The sequence below is a fragment of the Venturia canescens genome, chromosome 1 (assembly GCF_019457755.1).
Source record: "Venturia canescens isolate UGA chromosome 1, ASM1945775v1, whole genome shotgun sequence".
Classification (NCBI taxonomy): Eukaryota; Metazoa; Arthropoda; class Insecta; order Hymenoptera; family Ichneumonidae; genus Venturia; species Venturia canescens.
In genome coordinates, this window is record NC_057421.1 from 1969751 (window position 1) to 1987746 (window position 17996).

At 48.9% G+C, this 17996-nt stretch overlaps 1 protein-coding gene across 4 annotated transcripts in view; it reads left to right on the forward strand.

The window, feature by feature from the left end:
• The window catches only part of neur (E3 ubiquitin-protein ligase neur), a 56917-nt gene that overhangs the window by 32536 nt on the left and 6385 nt on the right, over positions 1 to 17996 (forward strand). For 3 of the 4 annotated variants that reach the window (XM_043417427.1, XM_043417420.1, XM_043417405.1), the window contains exon 2: positions 17232 to 17398. In XM_043417427.1, the coding sequence (XP_043273362.1) occupies positions 17273 to 17398 (126 nt within the window). In that variant the 5' untranslated portion in view covers positions 17232 to 17272. Of the gene's footprint in view, positions 1 to 10194; positions 10367 to 17231; positions 17399 to 17996 lie in introns of those variants that run through there. The other variant, XM_043417412.1, reaches the window with a different exon arrangement.

The following is a 17996-nucleotide window of genomic DNA, read 5'->3' on the forward strand; positions in this document are numbered from 1 at the left end:
CCATTGTGAAAGTAACATTATGGGTTAACCTCTCAACATCCACCATTTATCGAGAAAAAAATCATTAATTGCGAACTTTATAAGTATTGAACGGACTTTACGAAGCTGTAAACATATTCTTCAGACATTTTTCTATCACTTGTGTAAGTTTCTGCAAAAACTGTTTGTCAATGCCTGCAAATTTCATGTATAAAGACGGAAAAACCACTAAAACCTGTAAGAAACCGTGTTAATTTGGAGAATGGGTTTTAATTTATTTCTCACGAACAAAGTATCCTCGGGCCTTAAAATTTTGACAGGACCCTTTTTATTATTCATTACTGTATTTAAATTTTTTAATCGAAATCTCTTTTGTTTCGATTACCAGATGTACTTGCTTAAATGGATATGAAAACTTTTGGGTTGAATAATTTTTAGCCGGAAAAAATGAGGATTCGTTTTCTGGTCGCTGAGTTGCACTGCTCACGACTTTCGATCGAACGTAAGAAATATCGAGTTTCGGCACGAGGTGTGCATCTGAAAAATCTGTGCTAGGGTGGAAGAAAAATGAGTGAAAAATGGGAAAAGCTGAGTCGTTGCGGCGGACAATCGAGAATGGGATTTTGGATCGAAGGGAGAAGAGCTCGAAGGGGAAATAAATAAAAGAAGAAGGCAGAAGATCGTAACTTTTTGGAGCTCTTGTACGGCAGCTAGATGAGAAAAAGTTGCGGTAACTTTGGTACAGTGTTATTCAATCGGTATGAATTGCCTAACCTGCCAGGCGCATTGTTCGGCCAGAACAGCTGGTGCTTGTCGGGCCATTTTCCCATTTCCATTCTTCCATCTCGCTCGCGTATACCTTGCGAAGGGCTCTTGGCGTTTCCCATCCTCCTTAAAGTCCGTGTAGAACAGCTGACGATTTTTCTGGGCCGAGCTTTGAACCTGCGAGTACGGAAGCATCGGGAGATGGCGTACGCACAAGAAAGTCTTCGGGTCTCATGCCAAACGGCTGTCGATGGGGATCGGGGGTGTAGGACGGAGGCCGTAATTTACGAGGAGCAGGAGAGAAGGTGAGACCAGCTGCTCCGAAAATTTCTTAAACTCATAGCCGGCCGTCGGAGCCCAAAAAATCGTCGAGTCGGGCTCCGAGCCGGGAAAAGCGAGCTCACGAGACTTTATACGAGCCGAGAGGAGAAGAAAGGCTCGTACAGATTCCTCGGGTCGAAAAAAACATTTAGAATTTCGAGTGTGAAAAAAAGGGGCTAAAAAAATGATCGATTTGCGACAACTAGCCTGAGTTTCCCAACGTTACTTTTTCCAATGGAGTATCGAGCAATAAATTATTGATAGATGCGAGAAGCGGGGAATAAAAAAGCCGAGAAAAAGCGACTAATGGAGTGAGGCTCGAGCGTAACGACAGTCTAAAAACTCCGGTTACCGTAAGTTGTACGACGCGCTTGCTCCCTCTCATTGACTCTCGTCGTTTATCTCGTCATTTAAACCGAGCGCGCGCGCGAGTCTCTGTCTCGGCTCGCGATGAATCACGCGTCCACAGCTTCGGAGACTGGTACACGGAGAATAGGGAAAATACAACGGGAAAACCGGCGGAGTGAGAGTCCGAGCGATCACAAAATCTTGTGGAGTATCGAAGCTGGAGAACTCTCGCACTGACCATTCTCACTGGGGGATCGAGAGAGACGGGGATAGCGAGAGAGTGAACCCTTCTCCGGAAGGTTTGTACTTTCCAAGGTTCACGAACTCCCCGCGCGCATCGGCGCAACGCGTATCTTTCTCTTACCTCACCTCTCGCCTTTTTCTCGCTCTCTCGCCCCTTCCTACGTTCGCTCACATGTGACGTCAGCCAAGAATAACCTGTCTTTGTTCCCACAGGCGCCGTTTGACGAACCGGTTCTTGGTCGCTGTATATACACACGCCGATATAGCTACAGACATACGAGCGCGTCGATTGCGTTAGCCATCAGCTGTGTGTGCTTTGTACGCTTTTGAATCAAAGCGAATTCTCTTTCCCTCTCGTTCGTTCGATTCCACTGGACCGAGGCTCTCTCCTCTCGCTATTTCCTTCTCCGTTTACTCGCGGAGGTACGCTCAATCCTCGAGACTTGAGCCTCCTCCGCGATCGATTCGACGAAGTCGCTCCTCTTGTTCTCAAATTCGTTATTCGATTTAACGACTCTCCACGCATTCGTCAACGCTGTCAAACACCTTTCGCGGGTGTACGCTGCGAACTGTGGGCGCGAGCATTTCGCTCTCGTATGGCAATACAGCCGGCGCTGTGACGACTAGCGAACATTTTTCTGATAACGACAAACTGCGCTCGGTCCGTGAGAATCGATGCGAGAAGAAAAATATGCCGGAAGTTCGTTCAGCCGAAAATGGGGAGGTTTAAAAATCCGGACACTTTGGCTCCTGAGCGACGGATCGACGCGTATTTTCTTCACTTTTTTTGTTATGACGAGACGAGAATTAGTACGAAGCGACGAAGGAAGTGGGTTCGAGGGACTCGCGCGGTCTTCAGGAAATAGGCTCGGTGAACACCGCTGCTTGTGCCCCGGTGATGGCTTCTCTGCACCAAGCTCCTCGTCCGGAACGCGCACGTATATAAATATACTCATGTTAATACGTCTCTATACATATTCATAAATATATACATCTATACCGGGATTTGCGTTGAACTCCGCGGTGCGCGGATCGGCAGAAAGTTGGACTGTCTTGTTCTGCGCGCTGCGTTGGACCGGAAGTGCTGTTACCCGAGAGGCTTTACCTCCACCTCGGGGGTTCTCTCCTCCTTCCCAACTCAACGTACACTCTCCACCTCTTATTATAACGTGTACGTATACGCGTGTGATGTTATATCTCTAACGCACATACACAGAGAGGGGGCGAAAAAAACAAGAATAGAATCGCTTCCTGCCGCAGCAAGGAGGTTCAGTGCTCCCACACTTTTTACAGTATGCACTCCCAGTTTATGCACCGTAAATCTTGATTTCGAGGACGATTGTATCAGCTCGGATGTACTCTGAATTGGCATTTACTCGCGGAGCGAATATGCTGGAGTTTTGTTTCCAAGTTGAGGGAATGAGGCGAAGCAGGGAATTTGCGGACACGTTCGATCGATTGGTATTGGAAGATAATTACACGAAAGTTTTTACTGTTTTTCATGACTCTGAAGTTCGCAAGGTTCGAGACGGGGGAAATGATGTGAAAAAACTCTCCAACGATTCCAGTTATTCTCCAATTCTGTTGCTTGGGTGGTTTACAATTCGTAGCTTTTCAACCTGGGCCAACGATTCGTGGAATAAAAACTGGCGAAGAAGGAATCTTTTTTCACTCGTTTCGTTGGACTCGGACGTTGCGAACTTCGGGGTCGTTGCGCTTTCCACAATCTTCGTGAGCAAAGTTCCCGCGAGCAAGTTTCAAGTTTATTTTTATAAGCACGGAAAAGTCTGATGACATTTAGAATGAAATGTTTAGAAAAAGGAGGTTTTCGTCTTGTGGAAGGACGCAAAGTGCAACGTCACTAGAACGCCTGTTTTTGCTATATTTATAAATGGATACGAGAAGCAAACTCGCGGTGTCTCTCGATAATCTCTTTGTCGTCGTTTCATTCTTGTGCACTTGAGGAAGATCTCGAGTACGTGTACAGAGACGAGTGTGTGTGTGTGTGTGTGCGGTGCGCCTCGAGTGTATAAAAGTGTAAAAAGAGGCCTCTCGACAAGCTGAAGTGGAATAACCGCGTGGTCCGTGTGGGGACGCTCGCGCCGGCCAGGGGAGGCACTACTTCGAGTAGGGTTTTCCCGCGAGTGCGAATCATCGATCCCTTTCATCGTCCGCAGCAGCCTCGTTCTCGGCTCCTCGTGGCAGGCCTACTTGTGTATATTTAACGGGGAATCTGCCTCGGTGGGTTTTTCTGATGCAAAGGCAGAGGGAAATTATGCAAAGGCGAGTGTATCATCGATGGGCGATGCGTATATAAAAAGCGATATTCGTGACGCGAGTGCCTTCGTGCCGGGCTTTCGTTACAGGGAAATAGCATCCCGGGAGAGCTCTCCGGCTTCTCCGAAGGGTAATTCCATTGACCGAATGTTCCCTGGAGGCAGTTCTGGGGGATTTTTAATGGAGAGCGAACAAGTTGCGAGACGGAGAACCGAAGTACAGCAAAACCCGGGCACCCCGGGACTCGAATGGAGTTTTAAAAAGTGTTCAAACTTCGCATTCGAATACCGAGAAACTGGCACACTTCCGCACGGGCGAGTTTTTCGCAATTCGAGTTTGTGCGCAGAGAGGAGCTGAATGAAACGAGCACGCACGCACCGAGGAAGTTGGATAAGAATGAAAAACACGAACGAGCGAGAACAAAGTGCACTTGATCCGAGCTAGCCCACGTGCAATTAAGCTCCTCGAGGGCGTTTGCCCTGAGCAGCTCCTTCGTTGAAGGAGTCAGTGACTGAATGACCGAGGAGATGATTTGATTATGAAGCCCCTCGTATCTCGTTGTTTGGAGGCCCGAGCCGAGTGGAGAGCGAGTCGGTGACCGAGCCTGAGTTGGTTAGGGACTCGTGCCGCTCCGGCTGACCCCACGTTTCCTATTCTTCTCCGCTCGTCCATTATCGTTCACGTACGTGGTAGTGCGTACGTGACTCTTGCCCACTCTCCCAAACATTCTCCATTGCATGATAGGATCCCTCGCGTTGATAATGCGTCGTAGAAAGTAGCGACACGGACTCGACCAATTTTCCGTCCTCCGAGCACCGCTTCTCGTCTCCCCCATTTCTCTTGGAAGAGAAAAACTACAAAAAATCAACGGAAGTATCAACGACTTCGCTCTTCTAACGCCGCGGTTGGATATTCTCTCGGAGCCTTCCCAGGCGCCTACGAGGCAGCTTGGCCCAGTTTCTGACGTTTCAGTACGCGGAGGATTGTCCAGGTCTATCATCGAGCCTTTGTCCCACGGGTACATGATGCAGCATCAAAATATCGGGGACGTTGATGATCCGCGAGCGCACAGCGACGTTTCCATCTTCCAGCCAATTTCTTTCTCTCCTCTCCATTTACTCTCACTTCAAATTTTCCGCTGGCAAGATAACTGCGCCAATTTTTCATCTCCGGATGCTGCTCGGTGCGACTGCGCCTTCAAGTCGATTTAATCTTGGACACGATTCTACCGAATAGAAGAGTTTCCGTTTCAGTCTCGAGTGACGATGAACCAAAACGAATGTAAAGAGAAACCTCGTTTTTACACTCTCCGAGCTCGGGTTACGCATCGGGTCGATCCGAACCATCAGCCATGTTTCCGATCACAAAAGCCTGCTTTGATAATTGGCGTCTATCCTGATCGACCGATTTCCATTTGAATTTCGAAACCGTGTCAGTCCCTCGATATACTTGCTCGGGAGTTTATCTCGCTCGATGGAGAGAAGGGGGGGAGTAATAACTTTTAGGAAGGTTCGAAACGAATCGCGTGTGGCTCCGGCCCGCCCTATCGCTTCCTAAGATATATCCGGTACATTAATTAAGTGCAGAGCGCCGTGTGGAGGAGAGCTGAGAGTTAAAACATCCTGGATTCTTATTTGAAGGAATAAAAAACGAGTCAGGGTATTCCTTTCACGAACCTGAAGATCCTATAAAAATAGCTGATTTTAAATCACAGTAAAGTAAAGGTGCGTGAGAAAAGATTGGCGAAATTCCAGGCCAGGTTATCGAACATTTAATAAATAATTAAAACTTCGAAAATCGTAAAATTAACGAAGAAGATTGATAAATGACAGAAGCAGAAGCTCTTCCCACGTAACCTCGACGTATCCCGAGGTTAGGAATCAGTCGAAATTTCGAGTGCCCCAATTCGCGTCACCAAAAAATACGCTCATGCGAAAGGAGTGCCTTAAAAGAGTGCGGAGGAGCCTGCCGTGAGTTCCGGGGACGGGGGGTCGGGTCGCGTGACGAAGAAAGTGGCTGACATTCTTCACAGATATGAGTGACGAAGCCTCACGAGCGATTCCAACAACGCCGATAGCTTTTGAGGCTTCAGTTTCTTCGAAAATGATTGCCAGTTTGGGGGAGCGGGGAGTTGCCAAAAGAATTGAACATTGTGTGCCGTTCGGCGAGCGCGCGGAGCGTTTCTATGCGGGATATTCAACGTGCTATATGCCTGTATCGTTATCGACCGCTGGCCAACAACAGCCACCACCCCCACACTGGAAATCCGTATTCTGCGACTCTGTATGAGCGTCGGGCCAACCGGACGACGATCGATGCAGCAGCCCTTCTCTGTGCATCGCACATACCGAACGAGGCGACGATGTGTGCGTCGGTCCGGGTGTCTAGTTCAGCGACAACGATATCACACCGCGAGAGCCGCCCCGCCCGTTCAATTTCACGCTGTTATTTCAATATCCACAAACGCACACGGACGACCCTCCGTCGAATCTGGACACGACTCGCTTTCCCTCGAGCGAAATGGACTCGGATCTTCCACGGTTTTGCAGATTTACTCGAAATCCGAATCTCCAGGTGGAAAATCACACTCCGCTGTTCCAGCAAACATAATAGAAACGCAGCGGGGACTTTACCTGGAAAGAAACGATCGCGCAGCTGGTCCTGCCATCGGGAACGGACTTCTGAAGGACTCGAATACCTGGGGGAGAAATCCAGTGTCGGGATCCAGTTTCCAATAGATGCGATGGCAAAAGTTTTTTAAAAAATGTGAAAACCACTCGAAAATCATGACCCCGAAGTTTGCAAGGTCGGAGACCAACGAGATGATTTGAAAAAACTCTTCAACAATTACAGTAATTCTCCAATTCTGCTACCTGCTTTATTCCCAATCGCAGATTATGATAAATTTCGTAAAAAGTAAACGAGAAACGTCAATATTTATTCATAAAAATGCAATGTAAATTTTATGATTCAATTTTAAAATTCATCTGTTTTTCAAATGTCTAAAACGCCATTCGCCATGTTGGATTCCAACGTGACGTCACTCCGATAGTAAACAATCTAGATTCTTATCGTGCGCTCTGTGTTATTTTGAAATTTTACAAGTTATTATGCACGTTTGTGGACTTTTATCATTAATTTGATTAAAAGCGCATTATGGAAAACGGTTTCGTGAAAGCAGAAAGTACAAATCTACCAATGAAAAATACGTTGATGGTGGCGATGAATCTACAATTTTTGTAGCATTTTTACACTTGTATTATTGCATTCAGGCACGAGACACCAATGATATACCGTTATATAACTCATTATTTTCACTAATCTTGTTACTTGGTCTTTCACAATCGTGTTATTTACTAACGGAGTGACGTCACGAACCGAAACAACATGGCGGCTAGCGTTTCCGCGGGAAAATTGAAAATCATAAATAAAAAATAATTTTTAAGACAGTTTTCGTTCTTATAAAATTGAAATAAAAATTCTACTGGTTTATTACGATCTCAGGATTATTTTAAAACAGTTTTAAAAAAAAAGGTGTAATACCCTGTTGGTGAACCACAAGTGCTACTTTCGTTAATTTCGTTGGATATTCCGACGTGCAACTTGAGCGTCGTTCGAAAATCGACCTTTCAGTCTTCCCCCTAGGCTGCCTCGAGTGAGTTTCAATAAAAATGCACGCCGAATGAAGATTCAGTGGATTATTCGACCTGTCCAACGAAACGATGTAAAAAAAGGCGAAAAATTCGACTAAATCTCGAATTTTCTTCCCCGCTGAATTTGGAATTTGTAGTATTTCAGCGTAGACCGCCAATGATTCGTGAGATAAAAAATTGATGAATTACGAATCTTTTTCCTCCACTTGGTTGGACTCCAACGTTGCAAGTTTCAGCGTCGTTGAGATGGACGGTCCGATCGGAGTAGAATATCTTCTCCGTGACAGCACCGATTATCTCGAATTGGAATCTAATAATCAGCCACCTTCCTCGAGGCCTGCTCCCGTCGCAGTCCGTTCTCCGCGGACGGTATCGACTTCAGCGCGAGCGAATCTCGTCAAAGTTAGAATGGCCGAGGACAGAACGTGCGGAGAGATCTCAGTGTATTTGTTTCCAGTTAGGATTCGAGGTTGGGAAGAAAATACTCGTGCGAGTCTAGGATTACTTCTCGGCTGAGCGGGGGTACGAGGAGAGCTGAATTCTCGAGAGCGTAGCTATGCACGGGTCTCGTGTATTCGCCAGAGGAATGGGAAGGGAAAAGCAAGTACGTGCGTAGTTCGAGGAGAAAATAAATTCCTTTGTCGTTGGGGTCGTGGCGTTGAGGTGCACTCGCCGATCCGAAGGGTCGTTCGATCCCGGTGTGCGCGTGTGTGAGGCGATACTCGAAGGGATGGAGCCGAAAGCGAGGACACACGAACCCACACACGGCAACGTGTCGAGAGATAAAAGGGGGTGCAGGGTTGGGGCTTCGGGAGTAAGCCAGGTGGTACGCAACCGTTGCTCCGCATCACTCGGCAGACTCTCGCCCCTCTTCGTCCTCATGCATAAACGCACACGGCAGTAGACTTAACATCGAGTGCTGTCGTAGGTAAGCTCCCGTTCGGCGTGCTTCGGCTCGTCGGACCCCGAGCTTTACGCCCTTTTGCTTGCAACTCGTTCGTATCCGTGTTTCCACTCAATACAGCGAGAGTGTCCCCTACAGCACCAGCAGGCTCCCGTCCCTCTGCGGGTTCCCCTCGCCGAGTTGCCCGCGCGCGCACACACATTTCGAGTTCCCGTCGAAGCAGCTGCGAGCGATTTGCCTCTCCGGGCTCCCTTCGCGCTCGAGGGTTGGCCTCGCGTATACGGGAAGTTGCTTATGGCCCGCATGTGCCGCGAGCACACTCGGGAGGAAAGTTTACGAGAATCTTCGAGGGCGTATTGTAAATTAAGAACAACCTCCGAATCCATGGAAAACGACGAGCCAACGAGCATTTCGACGACGAGCCGATTCCATCTACTCGGTCTCGAAGCAGGCACCGGCTTTCCGATATGTTTCTTCAGATAAGATTAGTCGCCGCTTGATCAATCGCCGACAGCGGCCACGACTCGGCTCGCAGTCCCGACACGAAAAAACACCTTTCGCAATCGAGTTTACACGCGCTTTGTCATCCCAATCAATTTATCGCCCTCCATTTGTCACTTTCGGCCACCTCGCGTTCTACTTCTGATTCGACGGCTACCGTTGAAATACGCAAGAACTTTACGACCCGTGAGTAACGAACCGAAGGCCCATCATTCACTATTTACAGTGGCGCAGCAGAACCGAATTGCTCCCTCGTTACCGGCGCCATTAAACTAATAGTTGTTTGTCCACCTTAACAGACCTCGCGATCACGATTCTTCCGAATGGCGTTTCATCAGAGACTCCGCAATTCCTAGCAGTCCGTTATTCCGAGTTGTGGTCAAGTCGACTGGATATTAACCGAGTTTCTTGTTCACCGCGCGGGGGAAGCTCGGTAAGGGCTGAGCAGACGCTCGCCAGGGTACGATTCGTATCTCGAACGATGCCGAGGACCTTTCCAGCGCATATGTTAACTGCCGCTGCTGCACGTGAGAGTGAAAGCACGCAGGATGCCGGAGCTGCCTCGCAACAATACGAGCCCGGGCGCTATGACACACGCACACGGGCAGGCGCCTCGGTGTGCGCGTTTCGAGCGCTGCTTGCCGCACACACACGTACATATCGAAGCTTTGGGTATAAGGCAGTCGTCCTCGCCAGAGCTGGGGCACCGGGCGAGTCGCAGGCAGGGCAGCTGTGAGCCTCGTTCTCGTACCCGCCGCAGTCGTTACACCGGCGTCGTCCAGCGCTGCTGTGTATCATCGAGCTCGTTTCGAGAGCTCCTCGCGCGTTTTTCCCGTAGCTTTCTCTTCGTTTTTATCGATTCTTCGCCTCGGCTCGTTGGAGTCCCTTTGATAGACGCGGCAAGACTCCGCGCTTTTCCGGGGACTCGCATCCCCTTTCTTCCGCGTCGGTTCCGGCCCCCCCGCACTTCCGCTCTTTTAAGTTCCCGTCTTGCAGCCGCGCTCCGATCCGCCCTTCGGGGGATGTTCCGCACATCTCGAGCGAGCATTGTACCGCCTTCGTGATCCGCTGCGATCGAGCTTCCGATTCGAATTCGCGTGCGCGCCCTTTTCATCGCCGAGCTCTCTTTCTTACGAGGCATCGCACCGATGTCATTGGCGCCCGGGCGCACCTAAATTCATTCGCGTTCCCACCAACCGGCTTCCATTCTCGAGCGATAAACTCACCGAAACTGCAATGCTGGAAACCGTCGACGTCGGCTCCGACAGACAGGAGGAACAGCGAATGTATTTCGGAACGAGAAGGCCCCGAAGGCCCCTCACCGTTAACCGGGCCACTCGACTCGCTCGTATTCGACTCTCGGCCAATCCATCCGGTGAGTTGCACTCTAGCCTTAATCAACCCTCTCTTATCGCTCGTCTTTGGGGCAACGCTCGAAGCGATCCCCCCGCCTATGCTGCGCTCAAGCCAGCTCTCAGCGTTTCAAACGCCCGGAAGATTTGCTCCAAACTCATCGTCGATGTGATACACTGGAGGATTCGTTCCGTCCTCCATTCACAGACCAGTGTTTGACCCAAACAGCGACGGCTCACCGCGCGGAGGGGACCCGACGCCAGGTATTTTCTTTGTCCCGAGCTATTCGGAGGCCCGCTTTTCTACGCACTTGGACTCGCGTCATCCGTATTCAATTCTCAACATTTTATGATCTCTCGGTTTATTTTCGTCGGGGATTTGAATCCGCATTTATTTTCTAAATAGATCCGTCAGGGATCGAGGCACTTGGGCCGAGTTCATCGAAAGCTCGACGCTAAATTTGCAACAATTCAAACTCGAGTTTAAGGAAGCCCGTACAGTCATTTTTTTAATCCAAAAGTGACCTGTACCTTTCAAAAGTTAGGCCAGTTTACAGTTTGGCAATGTTGCATACACTTTAAAGAAGAGTTGGGAAAAAAAATACGAAAAACTGGTGAAAGCTCAGTCGAAAACACGGTTTTTAATATAATCTCAGCAAATATCCTAATAAATCTGAAAAAATTGACATTATTCAGCAAGCCTCGCTCATGTTGCCCAAAAATTGCATATTTTTAGCATCATTTTTAACGGAGATATCACTGAATGTGTCTTGACTTATTCCACAAGGTTACGTGTTATTTGGCCCAAATTGTTATTGATTGTTCTCAGCAACGATGCTCCCAAACCGTCTGAAAATTGAACCGATTTTTTTGTACACTTCACTTTACAAGATGCAATCGGTTTAAAAGCGATGACATCATTTTCTTTCCAATGCCTCAACTTCTTTAAGGAGTTTCGTTACAGTCGATACAACTTTAGTACCAAATTCGACAATGTACATATTTTTTTTAGATTTTTCTTCCACACCGTTGTCGAGTAGTTGAACTCGAAAGATCACGTGTATAAGCATAGCGTTTCAATATATACAAGTATACATTCTGGGCCTAAGAACCTTGCTTTAATGCTTTATTACTCGACAACTGTGTAGAAGAAAATATCGAAAAAAATTGAGCTTTTGTACGTTATGTTGAAGAACATTATCACCAAGTTTAATCAGATTCTTAACATTTTTTACCAGGTATCGAAACCCCTTAAATGACTATTGGAAAGAAAACATTGTTGGTTCGTTGAAAAAATGTGATGGCGAAATGAGGTTTGCGATATTTGAAACAACAAGTTTAATCTCCACTTTTCGACTGGTCTTGCTCACACTCGATCGTTGAAGCGTCTCAGTCAACCCCCCTTCAGCCAGTGAGCGCAAACGATCCGCGTGCGAGCTCGACAGATGTGCTCTCCCACATCGGTCTCTGTTGAGGCGGTGTTGAGATGTCTCCGAGCGAGGTCCGCACGCCGCGAGGCCCCATTCGAGGATTAAGTGAGTTCGGGCTCTCCCCAACTTCGTTAATCCGATTGTTCGATAGCGACTTGGGAGGTTTGCCTATACGTTGAAGTTTTTAGATGGACGTGCATCGCAATGGGAATATGCACTTGTCGTCCTGGGATTTGATCGTGGCTGGGGCCGCGGAGCAGGCTCGCGGTGCCCTTGCAAAGTAGCCTTTTAACTCGCGCCCTACCGACTCCCCTCGCGCGAAGTGCGGTTTTCCATGCGCGCATCGTGCTGCCCCTGCTTCCATATTCTGCTCCCTTTCTAAAGTATTTTATTAAGACGATCAACAGGCTCGAAAGGCCGCGCTGAAGCGTCGTCGATCCTTGATATAATCTCAATTTAAGTAAAATTCATAACGAATTTGTAAACCAAACGCCTTTTCCAACTGACCTCACTCATAAATGTGGAGGCTGCGAGGGCGCGGTGAAGACGCAGGGAATGCGGCTTCCTCGTACACAAGAACGTCGATTATCGTGTGCCTCGGTTGCGCTCTCCGCACACATTTGCATGGCATCTATTTCAAGGGAACTGGAAGTGCGGAGTCCATAAATACCTCTCTCTTTCTCGTGCCCGAGCAGCTTATCTATCGAGTAAATATATATTCCGGATAAGCTCGTGCTAAAATCCAATAAGATCGGGCCCGCGGGGATGACCTCACCGCGTCAATCCGCGGCTGATGAAACAATGGCGCGCGGAGCATCTGCAAAATAGTTATTAGCCTAATGGCGCCGTGAGGTTGCGGCGCGAGGGGCACGGCACCGAGTCTTTTCTCTTCATACTCGTGCTATTTACTGCTACGAGAGGCGAGAGTGAGACGGGAGGTGGGAGTGAGAAAGAGCAGGACTCGAGAGTTGCATAACCCACATCTAGCCTCACGTGTGTATATTCGTTGGTGCGGGGGAGCGCGCGCGGATGACTGCGAGGGGATTCCTCTTTCTCGCTCTCTCATTCCCCTTCCCCCGGGCTCGATGCTCCGGAGCGAGGGAGGAGGATGTAAACACGAAGCCCGCGGAGAGGCTGAAGTGCAACTCGGTAGAAGAAACGCTAGAGATAGATAGGCCGTGGCTGATCCTAAGCAGAGTCAAAGCGACGGCGGAGTGGGAGAGGACTGTGAGTGAGGTAGCTAGACTGCTGCTAGGCGAGCGCAACACCGATGCAGAGAGCACCAAAGATCACGGCACCGGGCGTGGGAACGCGCCTGCGAACCTCTTCTTGGATTACAGTCCGCGCGGTACGCTCTGCCAGCTCGATTTAACGTACATAATCCTTGGAAAATTATCTTCCGACTGGATGATAAACCTCGAGGTTTGCGCTCTGGTCGACCTGACGACGACTTTTTGTATTTTCGTAATTTATCATCTGCGATACGACGAAGGGCTCGAGCTCAAGGGTCTTGCGGGGGCGAGGAATGATCTCGGTGCTTGGAGAGCGGTCGGTGCTGGTTTCTGGACTGTTTTCGTCGAGCCGAAATCCGTCGTCGCGAGCCATTATTCGAGTCTCCGTCTCTGTCTCTATTTTTTAAGAAAATTTGATGAAAACTTGGTCATCGGGTGTGCCGACCGACCGGGAGAACGATGACCGATCTCGTGCCCGTTCCTCGACGAGCTACGCTCGGTTGCCCAGGGGATGAATGAGGATGAAACGATGCTGACTGTGTCGTTGGCAGGCTATGTGTGTCACGGGTTTCCCACGCGTGCAGACAAGCCTGCTGCCTCGTCTATTAGTGCCTGCGATCGCGGCGTCAACGCGAAAGCGCCTCGCAACGGCGAGGCTCTCCGCGGTTCAGTTTGTAAACAAGAAAGACGCGCTGCGATCCGCTTGCCCGTGGATTGCGAATGTGGAGCGTGCTAATCGACGAAGCCACTCGCCTCCTGCCGTTCCGGGGCTTTCAGGATCGCGTATCTTGCCACTGCTCGCGTCGTTGATGACTCGTCCAACAAAACGCCTCTTCCTCTCCGATCTAACAAAGGAACGGTCTTTTTCCACTCGAGGCTTCGCTCAATCGCGTGATGTTTGTACGCCGGATGACTTTCACCGCAGGAGAAGCAGCGCTCTTGCTCTCCTCGCAATTCGCTCTCCTTCCCTTCCGCCCTCCTTCCTTCCTCGCCGAAACATTCGACAGCCTCGACGGTCTTCATCACCGCGACTAATAGATCGGGCTCCCTCCGCGCGCACCTGGGCTCCAACTTTTTGCTTCCCTCACTCCGAGCGAGCGGAGCGTACCGAATAATGCTCCGGTGCTCCGCTCCCCTCCACAGGAAACGAGGAACCTTGAACTCTGAACCTTAACGGACTCCCCGGGAAATCCAAGTCGAGAATCTACGCCCTCTCGTCTCTTCCCAACGACTGATAAGCTCTGACGAATTTCGTTCGACAAATATTATTCTTTCTCCTTATACTCGGAGTCAATTCCGAAGCAAACATTCGACCGGGCTTTCGCAAGCACCGACAAGCAGCTTTGTCAGCATAGACACGCGGAACTCGCGTTCCTTTATATTCTTAAATTTTCACCAACAGAATCCTCGTTCCATCGTGATCTATTCGAGCGCTGAAAATTAAAATCGATGACAAGAAAAAGTGAGGGTTATAAATACACTCGGAAAACGCCGGGTCCAGAGCCAGCTCTCCTCGACGAGGGAGGTGGAACGAGAGGGAGGAGGGGGACGATTCTAGGACGCGAAGATCGAAGACTCGGTGAGTGCATCGCACTCATCGAGCCTTCGTGTACCGTATACACGTAGACTTTGTGATGGGCTTCTGGACTCCGAGAACACGCCGAGGCAGGAGAGCAACCGTGGGAAATATCAGGACGTACCGTTGGCGCGAGAATAGTTTCATGACTCCGAAGCGCCTTCGCAATACTTCATAGCCAACACCCCCTCCCCTCCCACTTATTCTACACGCTGCTTCAAGATCACTCGCTTTCTCCTACCGGCGATACGGCGCGCGATCAACTTTTTCCGATCATTTTCAGCGTTTTCGCACGCCGCTTTTTCCCCGCTCGGGGTTCCCCCTCAACCGCGCCAGTTTACGCAACGAGAGCCGCTTTTTTTCTTTCTTTCATTCACTCACGATACGCACCCCACTCGATACTCCCTGGAAACAACACCTGAAACAGATCCTTTGTCGTGACTTGTCGATCCTCTCAGCAGACACCTGCGCATGCTTCCTCATCAAAGTGTGCTTCCTTGAGAAAAAATTACGGCGAGCTCCGGCTTACCCCATCGCCACGGCAGCCTCGCACGTTATTCAGACTCGCTGGAATCGTGTTATTTAATTAAGGTAACTCCTGTACTGCGTGCTAGTCAAATGGGTGCCAAATTTTAAAAACGCTTTTAGACCAAGTTCAACGTACCGATTGAACTTATCGTTAGTAGACGCATGTATTCAAGCATATCTTATTAACGTGAAAAAATATTTAAAATGATTGTTTTGCAAAAATATCAACCGATGCATGCAAATTTCCATGATGACACATTTTCCCAGCTATTTTTCAAAGAATCATCTGTATTTTTTAACCGATTTTATTGCACCGAGTCTCATTTTGTTCCTCAACTGATCCTCTACGAATTCACCACGTAGATTTTCCTTTGAACTCATTCCTGAGAGAAATTATTAATGAAAAAGTTTTTTCACTTAATGAACAATTAGCTGCAACGGTGAAACGATCGAGTTAATAAAACAACTACGTGGTGGATTCACAGAGGACCGGTTGACGAGAAAAATGAGACTTGTTGCAATAAAATCGATGAAAAAACGGAGATAATTCTTCGAAAAATACCAGTGAAAATGTGTCAGCGTGGAAGTTTGCATTTATCGGTTGATGCTTTTGCAAAACTAGCGTTTTTAATATTTTTACATCTCAATGAGATATGCCGTAATACAAATCCACTAAGAATACATTTAATCGGTACGTTAAACTTGGTTTAAAAGCGTTTTTAAAATTTAGCACTCGTTTGACTAGCACGCAGTACAGGAGTTACCTCAAATGAGACGCAAATCTCTTCTGTTTCTTCGTTACACGAAAAATTCGTCTTCGTATACGAAACTCTCCGCTCCGTTCCTTCAACGATACAAACGAAGGCGGAATCCGCCGGGAGTTTTCGTCTCGCGGGCGTCGCGGTTGCGCAATTGCCACGCTCGAATGAGCTCGTATCACTTCCGGCATGCGAGAGATTTCGGTTCTTTGCTCCACTCCCGAAGCTCACGCAGAGGCTCCGCGATTCGCTCGCACTCGAGGCTCGGCCTCCGTACACACGACGATAAAGTCTCCTCCCGTACTTCCGTGACTGTGCGTGCGGTTTCCGGTGATCGGGAACTCACGCGAGTGTAAACACGTCCGCGCCTGTGTCTTTCGCGATGGCTCGCTACGCCCGCGAGCCCGTCTGCGCCCCTCTCTATCCGTGTGGTTTCGTCGAGGAAATGGATATCGACAACGAGCCTCGCCGAAGCCTCGGAGCCCGAGAGAGAGAGAGAGAGAGAGCCGCAGGTGGGGCCCGCCGGAGTTTCGCATTCGCACCGTTTCTTCGCGGGCTTCCTTCCTTCTGCATCGATATTCTCATCATCAGTGAGAAACTGACTCTCGGCCAGAGTGCCTCGAGATCTCGGGACGAAATTCGAGCGCGATTTTCTTACCGGGGTTATACAAGCGTGACGGGAATTTCGAGTTTCTCTATTTCCCGAGCCACTTTCGTCGCGTGACCTTCGTCGATCGACCCTCGATCCGCGATCGTGTCGAGTTTGACGTCGATAATCGATGCTTACTTCCGTCTCGCAACGCCCCGGAGTCAGCAGAGTTCGTTGGACCCGCAGTCCCGTGGATGTTAATCAAAGTTTTTCCTCTTTCTATTCATTTTTCGCACTCTGTTTCTTCAACCATTCCAATAGCAAATCCCTCGCCGGGAGAGCCTCCTATTATGAAATACCGAACGAGTGCAGCAGGCGGAGGAATCTCGCCTCAGGCTTCCGTCGATTTCCTCGTCCGAACTCGCAGAGGTGCATTTCATCGCTGAACCCATCGCTCCGACCATGTTTCTCATTTGCCAGCAGTCTAACGTTTGCTTTTTCGCTTCTGTTCTCGATCGATATCCTACGGTTCGCTAGTTTGGATTGTTCGTTCGCGTTGTTGCATTCCCGAAGGGAAGGCGAACGCTGAAACGCGTTCGGCACTTCGACGTGAGAAAACGTAAATTGATCGAGAGAAAATACTCAGCTCATTTTTCCCTCCCCCGTCAAAATCTTAGAGCGTAAAATAATCGACGATTCAATAAAATTTTAAAACGATACAAGTTTTCCTCGTTTTCCAGCTCGTTCCTCATGTTTTCATTGGCTTTCGTTACAGCCCCGAGATCATCGAGCGCCGGGACCAACAATTTACCGCCTATGACGTTTCACCAAGTTCACGGTGACAATATAAGACTCTGCAACGGCGGAACGATCGCCAGGCGGCACGAGAGTTTCTGCAAGGGTGTCACCTTCAGCGCCAGGCCCGTTCGCGTTGGCGAGAAGGTAAAACGCAGCTTCGTTATCATCGTTATTACAGCGCTATATCGATAATAAATTTATTTCGTTCGTTATTCCGGGAGAAAAATTGGAGTTGAAGAAACGGCGATTTCGTGTTTTCTCCTTGCCTCTCGAACCCGTTAATCGAGTGTTGTAATCAATTGCGGTAGAGACGAAAATGAGTTTTGGAAAGTTTGCATTTTTCGAAAGAATATTTCGAGCAGAATTTGGGCGGTTATTTGCCGAGAGAGAACGACCGTGACGGGAACGACCCACGCGGCACGTGGGTCGTGTGTAGGCTGCAAATTGCTGCCCCCTTTCTCTTCCTCTTCCTCTCTCACTCTCCTCTAATAATGGCATTTTCGCTATGGCGCCTAGCTCGTCTTCAAGCCTCCTTCCCGCTGGAATAACAGAGCCAAAATATCGCGGCATTTAACGGTGTTGTTTGGAGGCGTAATCCCCGGATTAATTCGATGACGTAATTTGTTTTGCTCTTTCGTAAAGTCAAATATTTTAATAACTCTCGATAGAATCGAAATAACGAATCTATAGTCTCGGAGACGAGTATATTTCAAGGTCGGAGACTTGGGAAAATTAAGAGAAA